At 36.7% G+C, this 20,146-nt stretch overlaps 1 protein-coding gene across 4 annotated transcripts in view; it reads right to left on the reverse strand.

The window, feature by feature from the left end:
* Positions 1-20,146, reverse strand: part of Fak (protein tyrosine kinase 2 Fak) — a 34,781-nt gene that overhangs the window by 10,616 nt on the left and 4,019 nt on the right. For 2 of the 4 annotated variants that reach the window (XM_090173779.1, XM_090173778.1), the window contains exon 1: positions 9,482-9,953. The exons of 1 other annotated variant lie outside the window; for it this stretch is intronic. In XM_090173779.1, the coding sequence (XP_090029905.1) occupies positions 9,482-9,621 (140 nt within the window). In that variant the 5' untranslated portion in view covers positions 9,622-9,953. Of the gene's footprint in view, positions 1-9,481; positions 9,954-20,146 lie in introns of those variants that run through there. One more of the 4 variants, XM_090173782.1, reaches the window with a different exon arrangement.

Here is a 20,146-nt window from a genome sequence, read left to right on the forward strand (position 1 = left end):
CAGATACAACAGTGATTTATATTTTAGAAAGGTGGCGGAGTGCTTAGCACTTTCGCCTCGCAGCAAGAGGAGCCGGGTTAGATCCCATTTTGTGGCACTGGGTAAAAACTCGGAACTACTCCTTCCGCGTTGAGTTTGCAAGTTCTCTCCCCGCTGGTATAAGGGATTTTCCCCCGAGCTCTTCGGTTTCCCCTTCCATAAAAACTTGTTGAGGTTAACGGTAATAGTAAGTGTAGTAGGTAGTGGCTCGCGTGGCATGAATGGCTTGCTACTACCCTCCTACGCATTGTAACCCGGCCACCCGAATTAATGGATTCAAAAAAGTGCCTTGGGTTAGCTAGCTGATTATTATTATTATTATAATGATAGTCATTCATAGAGCCATACGTAACATTATAACAATAAGTATGACATTAGTTTTAATTTTCATGCTGAACCGTTTTCCGACCTGAACTAGCATTATTGGTAGTGGTACATTTCGCCTGGGGTATATTTATACACTAGGGGGCACTGTGCGCAAAATAACTCTGAAAATCAGTTCGGATAATTTTTTTTGATAATTGTCATATACTGCTATAACGTTAATCGTGATAGAGCAGAATGAACCCATGACATTAGACCATTAAACCATCCGAAGAAACGAAACGGATTTGACAGATTAATGAGAAAACGAAGTAAAACGTTCCAAGAAAATTGTTCCTTAAGTAGTGCTCCTAAGTAGAGAAGCCCGCATATAGGGGAGAGCGCGTTATCGAAACGAAAATCGAAACTGAGAATAATAATGCGAGCCAAGACGGGAGAAAACGGTATAATAAGCGAAAAACCTTGACTCTTTCCATTTGACCCGCTGCCATGCATGGGAACATAAAATATTAACGAAAAAAATCACAGCTCGGGAATTGGGAAACGTGATTTGAAATTTTTCAGCCGCTGCGGGATAAAAAAAAAGCCATACCTTAAAAACCCCTGTCTGGCATACCTGCTGGAAACTACACACGACGACCGTTTTAAAGCGTATTGGTTCCGGGGGGGGGGGGGGGGCTTAACAAATGACATAAGCCTATAATATCGTACTATAAGTATGGCGTTATTAGCGACCGAAAACTACAGCGTATTAGCACACGATATTAACATTTGGCAGACAGTGGCGTAAGTACTTTTAATGTTAAGCAATTTCGCTTATTAAAGGGGATGGATGAAATAGGTTATTTAAGGGTTATCTTGGATGACACAGTAACCTATAAAATAATAATATTTGCATTTTATGATAATTTTACACTGTTTCGCGTTTCATCCTTGCTAACACGGAACAATTACGAATATTAGATTTAGGCATTCTTCTCTAATTTGACAATAGCAGACGATAAATCAAAGGCGATACCACGTAAGCTCGGGAGAGAGGCACCGCAGAGCCATCTAGAATATTGTATTTAAAAAACAATCGTACACATCTGCTAGAGTGTGTTATCAGTAAATATTAGACATACGACGAATAAGTGTCATACTTATTATATTATTTACTTATGATAACAATTAAATAGAAAAAGTATACCCATCTAATATTTTTTCCCAAAATACGTGTCGGAAAATACGTCATAATAGTAACGTTATAAAACTATTACATACACAGATAAAATATGGTTTATAAATCCTTAGGTACTGCAATTTTGACATTTTACGTCGTCAAGTGGAGCAATAAACGCGAAGGCGCACGTTTCAGTTTTATGGTTTATACAGATACTTTTCGTAAGATATGGTTATATACTTGTGGTATGAAAAGATAAGATCATGGACTAACAAAGTAAGTGTAGTTAATATTTCCGCGCTTATAGACAGGACGTGACCAAAATTATTCCCAGGTATATCAGAAGTAAATTAACCGCTTCTGGTATATAAACACGTATGAAAGCAAAAACAATGTTTTGACGGTCATTTTGAAAAATATTGCTTTAAATAATTGATTAAATTGTAGTGATAGTTAGGGCACGTTGTTTCTTTTCGCTTGTTCGGGGATTTCGGAGTAGGGTAAGAAGAGTAACGCTATGACGTCCTTTTACTCCGATTCTGCACTGGGTGATAGTTTGAGTCGGAGTGTGGCCTTCCTAGCAGATAAATTCTGGCTAGCAGACGACAAAATCCGATTTACTCTCTTGACACCTCCTTTTCAGAAGGAGTAAAAAGAGTAGCCCTAATCTGGAAGTTAGTATACTTCCTTCCAGCCCTAATCTGGAAGTTAGTATACTTCCTTCCAGCCCTAATCTGGAAGTTAGTATACTTCCTTCCAGCCCTAATACTCCGGAACAAAACGATTTAGGCAAGGTTGCCACAGTTTTTTTTACATTCAAATTCCCTGACTTTTCCAGGTTTTCCCTGACCATTTCCGGACATTTCCCTGACTTATTTTGTGCGAATTTTTATAATTTTTGATCCTAAATTTTAGTAAAGGTTTTCTATTTGCAACCTAAATTAAGCTCCCTGACATTTCCCTGATTTTCAGACCCATATTCAAATTCCCTGACATTTCCCTAATTTTTAGACCCATATTCAAATTCACTGACAATTCCCTGATTTTTAGACCCATATTCAAATTCCCTGACATTTCCCTGATTTTTAGACCCGTATTCAAATTCCCTGCCATTTCCCTAATTTTTAGATCCATATTCAAATTCCCTGACATTTCCCAGGAATTCCAGGTACCGTGGCAGCCTTGTTAGAGTAAAAAGAGTAAACTTTTAGTCCGAGAACAGGCGAAAAGAAACCACCTAGTATAATCGAAAAAGTGTGACTCGTAAAGCCAAACCTTTTCGTGGTAATATTACGTCAATCGGCGGCAAATGCGGAATCCGGCTGCCCTAGGGCGAGAAATGAACGTAATGATTGTAAGTAATATTCATTCCAGGACGGCGCAGTTTGAGGAAAACGGCTTCGGCGGATCCGAATGAAAAACGCCGGCGCCCGCCCACGTAATTACGGCTCACTGTCCTCTAAATAAAATACTGGATGACCTTTATTAACGATTCGAACCAAGATCTCGACGCGATTTTCTCTTTTCTAGTAAGGCGCCATCTACGAAGCTCAAACTTATACTATGATTAAGGGGCTAATTTCATAAATTTCGTTTTAGTTCAGACCATTGCCAAAAGTAGAGAGGCCATTGGATACCTGCAAACTGGCACCAAGGGTGAAGAGGGATAATATATAGACGGCTTCGTCGCCGTCTGTTCTAAAAATATGGAGCTCTCTATCTATTGTGGCTGGAGGTTAATCTTAAAAGCGTAATCAGGGTTGCCCCATTATTTTCAGATTCAAATTCCCTGACCACTTTAAAATATTTTCCCTGACTTTTTAAGGACAAAATTATCAATTAATTAATAATAAATTAGATAATTAAATGAACATTAAATTAGAGAATCAAATGAACATTAAATTAGAGAATCAAATGAACATTAAATTAGAGAATCAAATGAACATTAAATTAGAGAATCAAATGAACATTAAATTAGAGAATCAAATGAACATTAAATTAGAGAATCAAATGAACATTAAATTAGAGAATCAAATGAACATTAAATTAGAGAATCAAATGAACATTAAATTAGAATCAAACGTTCATTAAATTAGAGAATCAAATGAACATTAAATTAGAAAATCGAATAAACATTAAATTAGAGAATCAAATGAACATTAAATTAGATAATTAAATTAATAATAAATTAAATAATTAAATTAATAAATTAAATAATTAAATTAATAAATTAAAGAATTAAATTAATAAATTAAAGAATTAAATTAATAATAAATTAAAGATATAAATTAATATTAAATTAAAGAATTAAATTAGTAATAAATTAAAGAATAAAATTAATAATAAATTAAAGAATAAAATTAATAAATTAAAGAATTAAATTAATAATAAATTAAAGAATAAAATTAATAATAAATTAAAGAATAAAATTAATAATAAATTAAAGAATAAAATTAATAATAAATTAAAGAATAAAATTAATAATAAATTAAAGAATAAAATTAATAATAAATTAAAGAATAAAATTAATAATAAATTAAAGAATTAAATTAATAATAAATTAAAGAATTAAATTAATAATATATTAAAGAATTAAATTAATAATAAATTAAAGAATTAAATTAATAATAAATTAAAGAATTAAATTAATAATAAATTAAAGAATTAAAGAATTAAATTAAAGAATTAAAGAATTAAATTAGAGAATTAAAGAATTAAATTAAAGAATTAAAGAATAAAATTAATAATAAAAAGAATTAAAGAATAAAATTAATAATAAAAAGAATTAAAGAATAAAATTAATAATAAAAAGAATTAAAGAATAAAATTAATAATAAAAAGAATTAAAGAATAAAATTAATAATTAAAAATTAAAGAATAATATTAATATTAAATTAAAGAATAAAAGAATAAAATTAATAATAAATAAAAAAATAAAATTAATAATAAATAAAAAAATAAAATTAATAATAAATAAAAAATAAAATTAATAAATAAAAAAATAAAATTAATAATAAATAAAAAAATAAAATTAATAATAAATAAAAAAATAAAATTAATAATAAATAAAAAAATAAAATTAATAATAAATTAAAGAATAAAATTAATAATAAATTAAAGAATAAAATTAATAATAAATTAAAGAATAAAATTAATAATAAATTAAAGAATAAAATTAATAATAAATTAAAGAATAAAATTAATAATAAATTAAAGAATAAAATTAATAATAAATTAAAGAATAAAATTAATAATAAATTAAAGAATAAAATTAATAATAAATTAAAGAATTAAAGAGTAAAATCAACAATAAATTAAAGAACTAAAGAATAAAATTAATAATAAATTAAAGAATTAAAGAGTAAAATCAACAATAAATTAAAGAACTAAAGAATAAAATTAATAATAAATTAAAGAATTAAAGAGTAAAATCAACAATAAATTAATGAAATTAATTAACTTGAGCGCCGTACTAATATTTTGCCTTTGCCAGCATGTTTTCCCCGCGCCCGTTTCGGACGACTTTTCCTTTCGCGTTTTCGAGGAAAAGCGTAGGTCTTTGTTTCACCTCCGGGTGGGGGGAAGAAGGCGCGAAACGTAAAAAAGGGGGAGGCAGGCAATGGCTGAAGAAATATTATTAACCCATAAAAAATATATACACAGGCTCTATGTTAACCTCGATTTAACTTTCTCCGAATATTCTGGAAAATTTGTAAAACGCCTTTAAATGGTAAAATCCGGATAATATTGCAGATTGCAAAATAAATACCTTCAATAATCATTATTTAAATAGATTTATGGTAACATTATAGATATAAGATCTATAAATATTTGGGGATGGTTTAGTGAAGATCAATCAAGAAAAATTTAGAAATTTTTTGGTTCTTTTATAACATAATTAATTTCACCTTGTTGGCGCATTCTGCGCTGTTGATGTGCACTGTAAATAAAATCATTTCATTTCATTTCACAACACAAATATACAGAAAATTTTGCTATTGGTATTACCAGAAGTAAATAAAAAATATTTAACGAGATAAGTATTCGGAAGAACAAAATAATGCAGCGCTAAATACATAATAAGAGAGTTTCAATAACCTCACCGCCATCTATCGACTATAAAAATAACTATTATGATGGTACTTTTCACAACTAAGGGAAGTCTAAACTGACGTCACAGTTTACAGAGGTCATACTTGGGTATAAGTACCATCCTTATCCGCTTTTTCACATAACTGCGCATGCGTCAGATATTATTGAAACTCGCTTATTATAGCAGAGTAATTTTAACATTTTTCATAGTAAAACCGTAAAAGGTCAGCATTCGCCGAAAGTACACGTTGTTTCATTTGTATGGCCTTGATGGAAACTTCTCTTTTAAGAGACATATTTAACACTTCTGGTATTGCATTTTCCTGTATCATATTACGCGCGCGAATGACACATCCTTTTCTCTCTATTGTACTAATAGTCCGTTTCAAAGATTATCTTAAACTGACAACTTAACAACTGTCCAAGAATTGTCATTAGTCCTTGGAACTGGCAGGTGACGATGGAATCCTTGAATAAATAATAGTAGTTCCTACATGGATATATCACTCTATAGTTCCGCACGCATTTGCTAAGTGTTTGTTACGGGTTATGCCTTGTAGAAGGCTACGTGTTACGGGAGTTTCGGAAATTATCCGCTAACTTCACCCAAAGATAATTTAAACTTCGTACCCTAGATTCGAAATCACTCTCTCGCGCGTTGCCGATAGCGTTTACCCACTTCCCGCCGGAACTCAGAAAAAATTCGCTCCAATGGTGGCGCACTACTGCCATCTAGGGATAGAAACTATTTTTTTTTGGGAAGTTGCGGTGCGTAATTTGACGCGTTTTGCGTTCAACTCGAAGTTTTAAAACATGATGGACCACAATTATAGCACTAAAAAAGTTTCAAATCGAAAGAAAAAACCTAGACTTACTAAAGGTGAGTAATATAATCTTACAAGCGATTCAAGCATAATTTGACTAAACTTAATAGTTCATTCAATTTCATTTACCATTTTAATAGGGTTCGTGTTTAACATCGACATTCTTAAGGAATATTTGCCTGAAATTTTAGAAATTCTTCAAGATTGGCATCATTACCGAAAGAAGATATTCAAGCACCAGAATTACCATTTGTTAAAGTAAGTTTTTATTGGAAATATATGATTTACAATTAAGCGTGTTTCTATAAATACTCTTGTTTTAAATAAAACAAATCTAGGCCTAAATATGGCGCCTTACCGCAACCGATGGAGCCGATTTTTCTGAGGTCACGTGCCGGAAGAGGGTAAACGCTTCGTAACAAAACCGTGAATGGGAAAGCTCTCAGTATTCGAATCTAGGGTACGAAGTTTAAATTATATTTGCTTCACCGAAGCGGCGCTGCTGTCGCGAAAGCCATTTGCTGGTCAGGTTTTTATCAAGTGATATATTTAGGTAGGAACTACTATTATTAATCCAAGATGGATCCCGGCTGTAAGGCGTTTGACGGAGCAGCCAAGGCTTATTAAAGTAAAAAAATAAAGTTTGATCGGCCAAAAAACCATCAACAATCGATCGAAAAAATTGACCAAATTTATCAACTCTCCATATAGGAAAATAAAATAATGCGCATTATGACACACGATTTATTTGGGACGTTTTCTAGGCGTTGGGGACATAGCTGATCATCAGACCACGCCTGTAAACAAGCGTCGATTATGACCTAATCCCAAATTTCCCAGTCTATTTCCCAGGGGGGAAAAATAGGGAGTATTATCATGCCTCTAAAGAGCGTAAATCTATAACACTGTTCGATTGGGAAATATTTACCGAGAGATTTTCGAACAGCTCTCGGGAAAATATTGCGTGTGAAAAGTGGCATACTTATGGAAATTATAATAAGCTTACGCTAAGAGCCAAGGACGCCATCTTGTCTAATTTCCTGATCGAAACTTTTTTCGACACTGACATTGTCGCCAAGCTCCGACTTTAACTCGCACTCGAACTGAGTAGCGTTTTATCTGGGAGCAACAAACGCAACCCGTTAAAAGAAGTGGATTTTCTCGCGTACATTTTTCATTGGTTAGACGCTTTAGCGCCTGCTGCCGTCGGAAGGGGAAAATTCGAAAATTGTCTTCCCCCTTTCCGTAAAACGTGCAGCGTTAAGGTTCGTCCAATGAAATTTGTACACAACACTGCGTTCTCCTTGTGTTTGTTGCTCCTAGGTTTTATCGTCCTTGGTAGTAGTATATTTCGCCTTGGGCATATTTAATATGTTGAATTAAACCTAGGTTGCGCGATAGCTCTGAAAATCAGTTCGGTGATAATTTATGAACATTTGCCCCAGCTAGAACTAAAATCCCGTGAAGACTGAGTTATAACCAAAACCTTATTCCCCCCCCCCTCTCCATTCTCCAAGCCGCGAAATTGACTGAGGCAGAAAAATATTGGTTGTATAGGTGTATGTAGGTTGCAGGTTACACGGCACCTTTCCAGGGGCAAAAATACATAGATTTCGACTCGCTTTTTAACATTATTTCATTAATTAACCTAACCCAAATTGGAAATCGATGAAAATAGCGCGACTCGCTGCCTTTGAGCCATAAGAATAGCTGTGAGAAATTTGGAGATCCTAGGTTGAACGGCTCGGACGTCTACAGAGAAACAGACGCAAGACAGACAGACAGAAGACACTTAGGAATATAGTATAGATTTTATCATGTTACTTATGGTATCACCTACATTTCGCTAACTTAAGTTAATTTTTTTTAATTTAGCTCTAATGTAGCCCAATTTTTAAAATTAAAGTAACGATTTAAACAATAAATTATCCAATTTAGTAAAAGTTTAATTTAATTTCTTTGACATATTTTATCCCTTAGAAAGAAAATATCGAATTCTGCATTTCAATGAGGTTAGTCAAGAAAATTCACTTTGAAAAAGCCGGAAAAAATGCACGTTATCGTAACCCTGCCCCCTCTTTTTGAAGAAATACCGCTCCTACAGGGCCCTGGTAATTACCCATTTGGATTTAGGGTGTGCGCCCAGGAAAGTTGCGTTTTCTCGCTAAATTTAATAATTTTTTCTAACGATTTTCAAATTTTTCAACGGTTTAAGTCAAAATGATATTACGAATTCACGCTACCGTAAGTAACAAAATAACTATAAGTATGACAAATAACCTAGATTATCACAGAGCTGATTTTCAGAGTTATGGCGCAATCCAGGTTTCGTATAAAATATGCCCAAATAGATATATACCAATACCCAAGACGATAATATATTACTAACATTGTAAGTTCCGTTGCGAGTCCACGTTGGAGTTGGGCTGGAGGGGTCAGTGTTGAAAATAGGTTCGCTTAAAAATTAGCATTGAAACAATGGGAAGTGTCTTACTTATTGCTTATTACGTTATTTATGCCGCTACCGTAAAGCGCTAATGAGCCTTTCCCGCGAAAAAGGTCTTTTACTTGATCCACCCGCATTTTCCCGCAAACTAAAAGGAGGTTGCCAATTCAAAATTGATGAGGCAGATTAAACAAACATTTTCCGCATTTTCAAGGCGAACAAAAACGTCATTTGCTTAATGCGTAAAGCCATTTTCAAACTTCTCGGATGATTATTTTCTGATATCGTAAGCTCTCCGTACTTGTTTGTGAATGGGTTTTTTGTTTATCTACCAAAGCTCCCGTTCTCAAAAATCTCAGATAAAGTAGTCTATGTAGATAATGAAGATAAAATAAGGCGTCAACTCGTAACGGTCGTTTTGGAGGTAAACGGGAGAGCCCAAAAAATACTTCTAAGGCGAGGGCAAAAATTCATTATTTTATCATTAAATTATTCGTTTTGTCATAGTTTAAAATATAACGCGACCTTCGCTAAAACTCGAGAAGATTCGGCACCCACGTTTAAACGAGGAGGCATTTGAAAGCGTCAATTTACCTCAGGACGTCGTAGTATTTAGTACCGGGACTCCTCCAGTACCAAAAACTGGCCTGGTCTTCTCCCTCGTACTCGTAGGCCGTCGACGGAGGTGGCGAGACGCGTAAATAACAACAGACGTACGTCTGACACAACTTCATTTCGTTGGCGCATCACCACTGGCGCGGACAGAAAACGCGTCCCTCTACCGGAAAACAACGGCGCGTCAACTTCCGACAACCGAAAGACGCGAAAAATAACGCCAAATATTCATGGCGAAACCGAATATTATCAGCGACGGTTGTCTAAAAAGGAATTAATATTTTGCACCGGCGATAAAGAAGCCACGCGAAAGCTAGTTGGCGCAGTTTTATAACGAAGCCAGCGATTATCCGAGAGAGAGAATATAAATACGCTAGGCCTTGGCCGGATTAATTCTCGAACGTCGGCGGAACAGCTGATTACACCTGGATAAAACGGTCGTAGTAGAGCCGAAGAGAAAGCGAGTGGCGCGTCGAACGAAAACCCTACTAAAAGCGTTCCATCTAGTCTGTCTTCGTGAAAAGATCGGCCTCGAACGGGGGGGGAGGGGGGGGGGTTAGGGGGGAAGGTAGTTTGCGAACGGTTACGAAATAATCGGGGAGCTAATGGCCTAGGAGACGTGTCTGTCCGTATAGTACGTATACCTAATAAGGCTTTTATCGGCATTGTCCTTCCCCGAAAGGAAACCGCGGATGACGTCACGCTCTCGTATCCCGTTTCCCCGTCCGATGATGATGATGATGATGATAGCTCTTTGTTTTAACCGAAGCGGAACGAGAGAAAACAAGAGAAATAGAATTTGTAGTTTATAGGACTTTATTAACGCGGCTCCAATCCCCATAACGGTCGTTTCTCCGCGTCCAGGGTCAAGAGTGATGGCCGGCTGATTGGACTTCAAACAATTTAGAATATATCGTCTCGCTCTATTTCGCAAATTAATAAAGTGTCAAATAAATAAATTTATACATCCACGCTACAATTCATGGGAAAATAAAACATTACATCTAGGATTGGAGTTATTTGAAAAATAACGTACCACTAGAAAAAAAACCATTGAAATCCTGAAATTTATTTGAAGCGGATAACGGCGCGATTTACATCTAATCATGTGACTAATTTCATTTTTTCCATTGGATCACGCTAAAGGTTACCGATAGATGTCCTTATATTTAACGACAGGGTTGTCTGATTTAAATCGCTATTGACGGCTTTTAAAATTCATTTTGCGCGTGAAAATACCTCTACATGTTATGGTCAAAAAAGCACGCAAAGAAGGTTGTGTGCCCAAGACATGTACCTGTACTGTCGCGCGCTAAAACGTCATTTCAAAATCCGTCAATAGTTGATTTTATCAAATTAAAAGCGGTCTTGCCCAACTTTTGAAAATGTTGCTCTTACGTCACCTAGCTTTATTAGTATAGTCTTCGCACGGGCGATTTGCACGCGCCCTAGAAAAACCTATATTCCTCGCGACTGTCATGATTTTTTTTAAATAATTAAAATCACGTATTATAATTTCTTTAAGCGATTACCGACGATTTGTACACCTGATTACCTAAGTGACTACCCCCTTGATAGTTTTTTACATGAACATAAATATGTTAGACTTTTTTCTGAAATAAATCATTATTAGTTCCATTACCGACAAAACTGGCGACATCTAGTAAACATAAAAATCATTAAAATCGAACCTCTAATGACTTCCCCTTTAAATGTTTCTTTCCCCGGTAAACAATTTGCGAATTTATCTATTTCAAACTAATTTGACGAACTTTGAAAGTAGTATATTCAACTACTGACACAATGGACGAGCGAAAGCAAAGGGCCTTCGCAAAAAAAGGGCCCTGTAATTTCAGTGATATCAACAGTGTCGGAGCAATATCCGTTTCCTCGACGATATTTTTACCCGATTAAATATTCAACCAAGTGTTTCGCTCGGAAGGAAATCCCCCCTCCCGCTTTCAAACTATAGGCGTACACGGTCGAAGAAACTTTCTATTTTAAAAGTTAAAGCGAACCTTATCGCTTTATTTCGTTTGATATTAATAATTATTAATAATTGTTGGCGTATACTCTGTAGCAAACTTAGAAATAAAAACATTTCTATGAAATCAAGAATGTATTTATTTATACTCACGGAGAATGAATATGTCGAGACTATCGACGGACACGTTGAGGCCCTAACCCCGTCACGCTAAGGAGGGGGGGGGGGGAGGAAAAAGGAGGCGGTCTTATTTTTTTGCGTCCTCGCAGCAGCGTTAATCTCGTCGAAAAACGTAATTTTTAAGAACCAATGAGATTGCAGTATTATTTGATTTTATTAAAGCGGAGGAGCATACCGGGGGCCGCAACGGGTGGAATTGGACAAACGCTAAAAATGATCTCGACATATTCATTCTCCCTGAGTATAAATAAATACATTCTTGATGAAATATATTAATATATATTTTAGGAGTTTCTAATATAAATGGTTGAGGTTGTGGTTTATCAAAGTACTTACTCAATAAGCGAATTTCAATAACCACATCGCCATCTATCGGCTTGAAAAATTACTATTAGGTTGGTACTTTTCACAACAAAGGGAAGCGTAAGCTGACGTCATACGTCACCGAGGTCACGCGGAGAAATGACGTCAAATGATTATCCTCGTCTGCTTTTATACCTAACTGCGCATGTGTCGGATAGTATAACATAGGCGCTACCCCAACACTATTATGGACAGATAGGTTAAAAGTAATAGTGTAGATGTAAACTTTACCATACACGTTTCGCGTAGCCGTTTTCTAGAGCGGATTTAACCTCTCTAATATATTAACCCTTTAGAGGCGACATAAATACTCTTTAAACGGGAAATCGCCTCCAGTATGGGAAATACTACGGTTAGAGTTGTTTATTTTCCGGAAAAATGAAATGCGGGAAAATTTTCCGTAAATCGGAAAAATCAAAAATTTTAACATAAATTACTTTTTAAGGGTTTTTAATGTTTTAAACTTTTTATCGATATAAAATATCTAATAACAGTAAACATACTACAAAGCATTAATAGTCTTACATTGTTAATCAGTTTAAAGCTAGTCTAGAGGTTTAGTTTTAATTTTAGATTAGAAAAAATGAGGCGAAAATGCCGATTTATTTAAATTTGCAAACAATGTATTAGACTAATTATGGAATGAAAACTTTTTTTTTCGGAAAAATACGGAAAATTTTCCGGAAAAAACGCCTCTGTCATTTTCCTGAAAATTTTCCGAGCGGAAAATATTCCGACTCACAACACTAACTACGGTTAATTTACTTGTGATACAAAGCGAAAGAAATCAGCACCACGCTGTTAATACAACATTTAACGTCGACAAAAGTTAATTTCAAACATTAAAGGAAAAAACACCGCCAGATATATAACGCTAGTAGCGGCGAGAAGTTGAGTACAATGAAATTGGGGAGTGCGAAAGGCTTGTTCCGGTCGAAGGAATTTAAACGGCCGAGAAAGAGGCGATCTTTTGAGGACCAAATGCGCCAGAAAAAATAACATTACGAATAATATCTTGGCGACCTTCAATACAGCGTCACAAAAGAGCTCCAGTCTCATTTTCGAAAGCATTTAGGAAAAATATCAAAGGAAACTGAGTGAAACTTTGAACGGTCGCGCGGGAGATTTGGCAGTCTGGGTCACGGAGCGGGGCCTAATTAAAACAATTAAGCAACCCCCGAAATTAATGACCGTATCACCCGAAAATAAAATAAAAAAAAGATAAAGATGGGGGCGTCAGAATTCCCGACAAATGGGCCAGCCGCTTTGGGTCTCCTTTTAAGCGCGGCGCGTCCTAGATGGCGCCCGAGTTACGCTCTGATAAAAGGACACATTTCGTTTTAGTTTATTGCCAAAGGTAGAGCGCACCTAGCATATCTGCAAACGGGCTGCCAGGGTTTAAAGGAAGAGCTTATAGAGTAATGGCAGTGCTACGTCACACGACGTCACCCATGATTTTTCCTATTCATAAAAAATTTGCGCCCACAATGGCGGCCATGGCCAAAGCTACGGAGTGCTACTACTCTATAGAGAGCTTCGTCACTGTCTGGTCTTTCTTTCTAGTGGGGCTGGAGGTTCAACTTAAAAGCGGTATTTTAGAAATAATTTTATATTAAATTAAAATTTAATTTAATTAAAATGAAATTAATATTATATTAAAATGAAATTAATTTTATATTAAAATGAAATTAATTTTATATTAAAATGAAATTAATTTTATATTAAAATGAAATTAATTTTATATTTAAATGAAATTAATTTTATATTAAAATGAAATTAAAATTAAATTAATATTATATTAAAATTAAATTAAAATTAAATGAATAAATTAAATTAAAATTAATATTAAAATAAATGAAATTAATATAAAAATAAATGAAATTAATATAAAAATAAATGAGATTAATATAAAAATAAATGAGATTAATATAAAAATAAATGATACTAATATAAAAATAAATGAGATTAATATAAATATAAATGATACTAATATAAAAATAAATGATATTAATATAAAAATAAATGATATTAATATAAAAATAAATGATATTAATATAAAAATAAATGATATTAATATAAAAATAAATGATATTAATATAAAAATAAATGAGATTAATATTAAATAAATGAAATTAATATTAAATAAATGAAATTAATATTAAATAAATGAAATTAATATTAAATAAATGAAATTAATATTAAAATAAACGATATTTATATTAAAACAAATAAAATATTAAAATAAATGAAATTAAATCAGAAGTAACATTATAATATACCAATTAGCGTGATAATTATAAAAATTATCACCCAACTGATTTTCAGTTATTGCGCAATTAAGGTTTAGTTCAGAATAGAGCCTACTAGTGTCTAAAAATGTGCAAGACGAAATATACTACAGCCAAGGACGATAATATACCGCTCAGTTTAATCGCAAGTCCAAATCGGTGGTGCGATGAGAAAAGTGTCATACTTTTTGTTATTACGTTATTTATGATTACACTGATATTAAAATATGATTACCGCGCTTTTCACGCCTATGTTCGGTATGTAGAAGTCGATTTAAGCGCCGAACTGTTTTTAGCCATTTGGTCAACTTGTTTCGTCACCCCCGACAAAAATTCTCGAGAAATATAACAGTGATCTTTTTCTGTACGTCGTCGAGTTGTGTTTATAGGCACGCGGGGATAACGTTACGCGATAAGGGCATTACCCAAATGAGTCTACGGCGCTGGCTGCGCGGATAACAGTTGCCTCCAACTCGGAATAAAGAGTTTTTCTGTGTTATTAGGTATTAGGCCTCGTCGTTGTAAACAACACCAAAAACGTGACGCGGCGTGTTTAGTTTTTGGGACGGCTATTGTTAGCCGAAGCTAATGCTAAAAGTGGAGATAATAAGGTACTTTACACAGCGGAAGTATCTCCCACAAGTATCCATCTACAGATGAAAATAAGTAAATATCCCTACGCTGTGTGATTCCTTGTACATCCGAGGGACTAGCCGCTTCCGATAAAGAATGGACACCAGATTTTTGATTTCTACTGGATTTCTGGTTTTCCAGAAATGTTTCCGATATTGCTACGGACATTCCGAGATTTCCACTATTGCTACGGACTTTCCGAGATTTCCCATATTGCTACGGACTTTCCGAGATTTCCACTATTGCTACGGACTTTCCGAGATTTCCACTATTGCTACGGACTTTCCGAGATTTCCACTATTGCTACGGACTTTCCGAGATTTCCAATATTGCTACGGACTTTCCGAGATTTCCAATATTGCTACGGACTTTCCGAGATTTCCAATATTGCTACGGACTTTCCGAGATTTCCACTATTGCTACGGACTTTCCGAGATTTCCCATATTGCTACGGACTTTCCGAGATTTCCCATATTGCTACGGACTTTCCGAGATTTCCCATATTGCTACGGACTTTCCGAGATTTCCAATATTGCTACGGACTTTCCGAGATTTCCAATATTGCTACGGACTTTCCGAGATTTCCAATATTGCTACGGACTTTCCGAGATTTCCCATATTGCTACGGACTTTCCGAGATTTCCCATATTGCTACGGACTTTCCGAGATTTCCCATATTGCTACGGACTTTCCGAGATTTCCAATATTGCTACGGACTTTCCGAGATTTCCCATATTGCTACGGACTTTCCGAGATTTCCAATATTGCTACGGACTTTCCGAGATTTCCCATATTGCTACGGACTTTCCGAGATTTCCCATATTGCTACGGACTTTCCGAGATTTCCCATATTGCTACGGACTTTCCGAGATTTCCCATATTGCTACGGACTTTCCGAGATTTCCCATATTGCTACGGACTTTCCGAGATTTCCCATATTGCTACGGACTTTCCGAGATTTCCCATATTGCTACGGACTTTCCGAGATTTCCCATATTGCTACGGACTTTCCGAGATTTCCCATATTGCTACGGACTTTCCGAGATTTCCCATATTGCTACGGACTTTCCGAGATTTCACATATTGCTACGGACTTTCCGAGATTTCCCATATTGCTACGGACTTTCCGAGATTTCCCATATTGCTACGGACTTTCCGAGATTTCCCATATTGCTACGGACTTTCCGAGATTTCCCATATTGCTACGGACTTTCCGAGATTTCCCATATTGCTACGGACTTTCCGAGATTTCCCATATTGCTACGGACTTTCCGAGATTTCCCATATTGCTACGGACTTTCCGAGATTTCCCATATTGCTACGGACTTTCCGAGATTTCCCATATTGCTACGGACTTTCCGAGATTTCCCCTATTGCTACGGACATTCCGAGATTTCCCATATTGCTACGGACTTTCCGAGATTTCCCATATTGCTGCGGACTTTCCGAGATTTCCCATATTGCTACGGACTTTCCGAGATTTCCCATATTGCTACGGACTTTCCGAGATTTCCCATATTGCTACGGACTTTCCGAGATTTCCCATATTGCTACGGACTTTCCGAGATTTCCCATATTGCTACGGACTTTCCGAGATTTCCCATATTGCTACGGACTTTCCGAGATTTCCCATATTGCTACGGACTTTCCGAGATTTCCCATATTGCTACGGACTTTCCGAGATTTCCCATATTGCTACGGACTTTCCGAGATTTCCCATATTGCTACGGACTTTCCGAGATTTCCCATATTGCTACGGACTTTCCGAGATTTCCCATATTGCTACGGACTTTCCGAGATTTCCCATATTGCTACGGACTTTCCGAGATTTCCCATATTGCTACGGACTTTCCGAGATTTCCCATATTGCTACGGACTTTCCGAGATTTCCCATATTGCTACGGACTTTCCGAGATTTCCCATATTGCTACGGACTTTCCGAGATTTCCCATATTGCTACGGACTTTCCGAGATTTCCCATATTGCTACGGACTTTCCGAGATTTCCACTATTGCTACGGACTTTCCGAGATTTCCACTATTGCTACGGACTTTCCGAGATTTCCCATATTGCTACGGACTTTCCGAGATTTCCCATATTGCTACGGACTTTCCGAGATTTCCAATATTGCTACGGACTTTCCGAGATTTCCAATATTGCTACGGACTTTCCGAGATTTCCACTATTGCTACGGACTTTCCGAGATTTCCCATATTGCTACGGACTTTCCGAGATTTCCCATATTGCTACGGACTTTCCGAGATTTCCCATATTGCTACGGACTTTCCGAGATTTCCCATATTGCTACGGACTTTCCGAGATTTCCCATATTGCTACGGACTTTCCGAGATTTCCCATATTGCTACGGACTTTCCGAGATTTCCCATATTGCTACGGACTTTCCGAGATTTCCCATATTGCTACGGACTTTCCGAGATTTCCCATATTGCTACGGACTTTCCGAGATTTCCCATATTGCTACGGACTTTCCGAGATTTCCCATATTGCTACGGACTTTCCGAGATTTCCCATATTGCTACGGACTTTCCGAGATTTCCCATATTGCTACGGACTTTCCGAGATTTCCCATATTGCTACGGACTTTCCGAGATTTCCCATATTGCTACGGACTTTCCGAGATTTCCCATATTGCTACGGACTTTCCGAGATTTCCCATATTGCTACGGACTTTCCGAGATTTCCCATATTGCTACGGACTTTCCGAGATTTCCACTATTGCTACGGACTTTCCGAGATTTCCACTATTGCTACGGACTTTCCGAGATTTCCCATATTGCTACGGACTTTCCGAGATTTCCCATATTGCTACGGACTTTCCGAGATTTCCAATATTGCTACGGACTTTCCGAGATTTCCAATATTGCTACGGACTTTCCGAGATTTCCACTATTGCTACGGACTTTCCGAGATTTCCCATATTGCTACGGACTTTCCGAGATTTCCCATATTGCTACGGACTTTCCGAGATTTCCCATATTGCTACGGACTTTCCGAGATTTCCCATATTGCTACGGACTTTCCGAGATTTCCCATATTGCTACGGACTTTCCGAGATTTCCCATATTGCTACGGACTTTCCGAGATTTCCCATATTGCTACGGACTTTCCGAGATTTCCCATATTGCTACGGACTTTCCGAGATTTCCCATATTGCTACGGACTTTCCGAGATTTCCCATATTGCTACGGACTTTCCGAGATTTCCCATATTGCTACGGACTTTCCGAGATTTCCCATATTGCTACGGACTTTCCGAGATTTCCCATATTGCTACGGACTTTCCGAGATTTCCCATATTGCTACGGACTTTCCGAGATTTCCCATATTGCTACGGACTTTCCGAGATTTCCCATATTGCTACGGACTTTCCGAGATTTCCCATATTGCTACGGACTTTCCGAGATTTCCCATATTGCTACGGACTTTCCGAGATTTCCCATATTGCTACGGACTTTCCGAGATTTCCCATATTGCTACGGACTTTCCGAGATTTCCCATATTGCTACGGACTTTCCGAGATTTCCCATATTGCTACGGACTTTCCGAGATTTCCCATATTGCTACGGACTTTCCGAGATTTCCCCTATTGCTACGGACATTCCGAGATTTCCCATATTGCTACGGACTTTCCGAGATTTCCCATATTGCTACGGACTTTCCGAGATTTCCCATATTGCTGCGGACTTTCCGAGATTTCCCATATTGCTACGGACTTTCCGAGATTTCCCATATTGCTACGGACTTTCCGAGATTTCCCATATTGCTACGGACTTTCCGAGATTTCCCATATTGCTACGGACTTTCCGAGATTTCCCATATTGCTACGGACTTTCCGAGATTTCCCATATTGCTACGGACTTTCCGAGATTTCCCATATTGCTACGGACTTTCCGAGATTTCCCATATTGCTACGGACTTTCCGAGATTTCCCATATTGCTACGGACTTTCCGAGATTTCCCATATTGCTACGGACTTTCCGAGATTTCCCATATTGCTACGGACTTTCCGAGATTTCCCATATTGCTACGGACTTTCCGAGATTTCCCATATTGCTACGGACTTTCCGAGATTTCCCATATTGCTACGGACTTTCCGAGATTTCCCATATTGCTACGGACTTTCCGAGATTTCCCATATTGCTACGGACTTTCCGAGATTTCCCATATTGCTACGGACTTTCCGAGATTTCCCATATTGCTACGGACTTTCCGAGATTTCCACTATTGCTACGGACTTTCCGAGATTTCCACTATTGCTACGGACTTTCCGAGATTTCCCATATTGCTACGGACTTTCCGAGATTTCCCATATTGCTACGGACTTTCCGAGATTTCCCATATTGCTACGGACTTTCCGAGATTTCCCATATTGCTACGGACTTTCCGAGATTTCCCATATTGCTACGGACTTTCCGAGATTTCCCATATTGCTACGGACTTTCCGAGATTTCCCATATTGCTACGGACTTTCCGAGATTTCCCCTATTGCTACGGACTTTCCGAGATTTCCCCTATTGCTACGGACTTTCCGAGATTTCCCCTATTGCTACGGACTTTCCGAGATTTCCACTATTGCTACGGACTTTCCGAGATTTCCACTATTGCTACGGACTTTCCGAGATTTCCACTATTGCTACGGACTTTCCGAGATTTCCAATATTGCTACGGACTTTCCGAGATTTCCAATATTGCTACGGACTTTCCGAGATTTCCAATATTGCTACGGACTTTCCGAGATTTCCAATATTGCTACGGACTTTCCGAGATTTCCAATATTGCTACGGACTTTCCGAGATTTCCAATATTGCTACGGACTTTCCGAGATTTCCAATATTGCTACGGACTTTCCGAGATTTCCAATATTGCTACGGACTTTCAGAGATTTCCAATATTGCTACGGACTTTCAGAGATTTCCAATATTGCTACGGACTTTCCGAGATTTCCACTATTGCTACGGACTTTCCGAGATTTCCACTATTGCTACGGACTTTCCGAGATTTCCCATATTGCTACGGACTTTCCGAGATTTCCCATATTGCTACGGACTTTCCGAGATTTCCCATATTGCTACGGACTTTCCGAGATTTCCCATATTGCTACGGACTTTCCGAGATTTCCCATATTGCTACGGACTTTCCGATATTTCCCATATTGCTACGGACTTTCCGATATTTC

This window comes from Leiobunum rupestre, chromosome 4 (genome assembly GCF_980474605.1).
Source record: "Leiobunum rupestre chromosome 4, qqLeiRupe1.1.hap1, whole genome shotgun sequence".
NCBI lineage: Eukaryota > Metazoa > Arthropoda > Arachnida > Opiliones > Sclerosomatidae > Leiobunum > Leiobunum rupestre.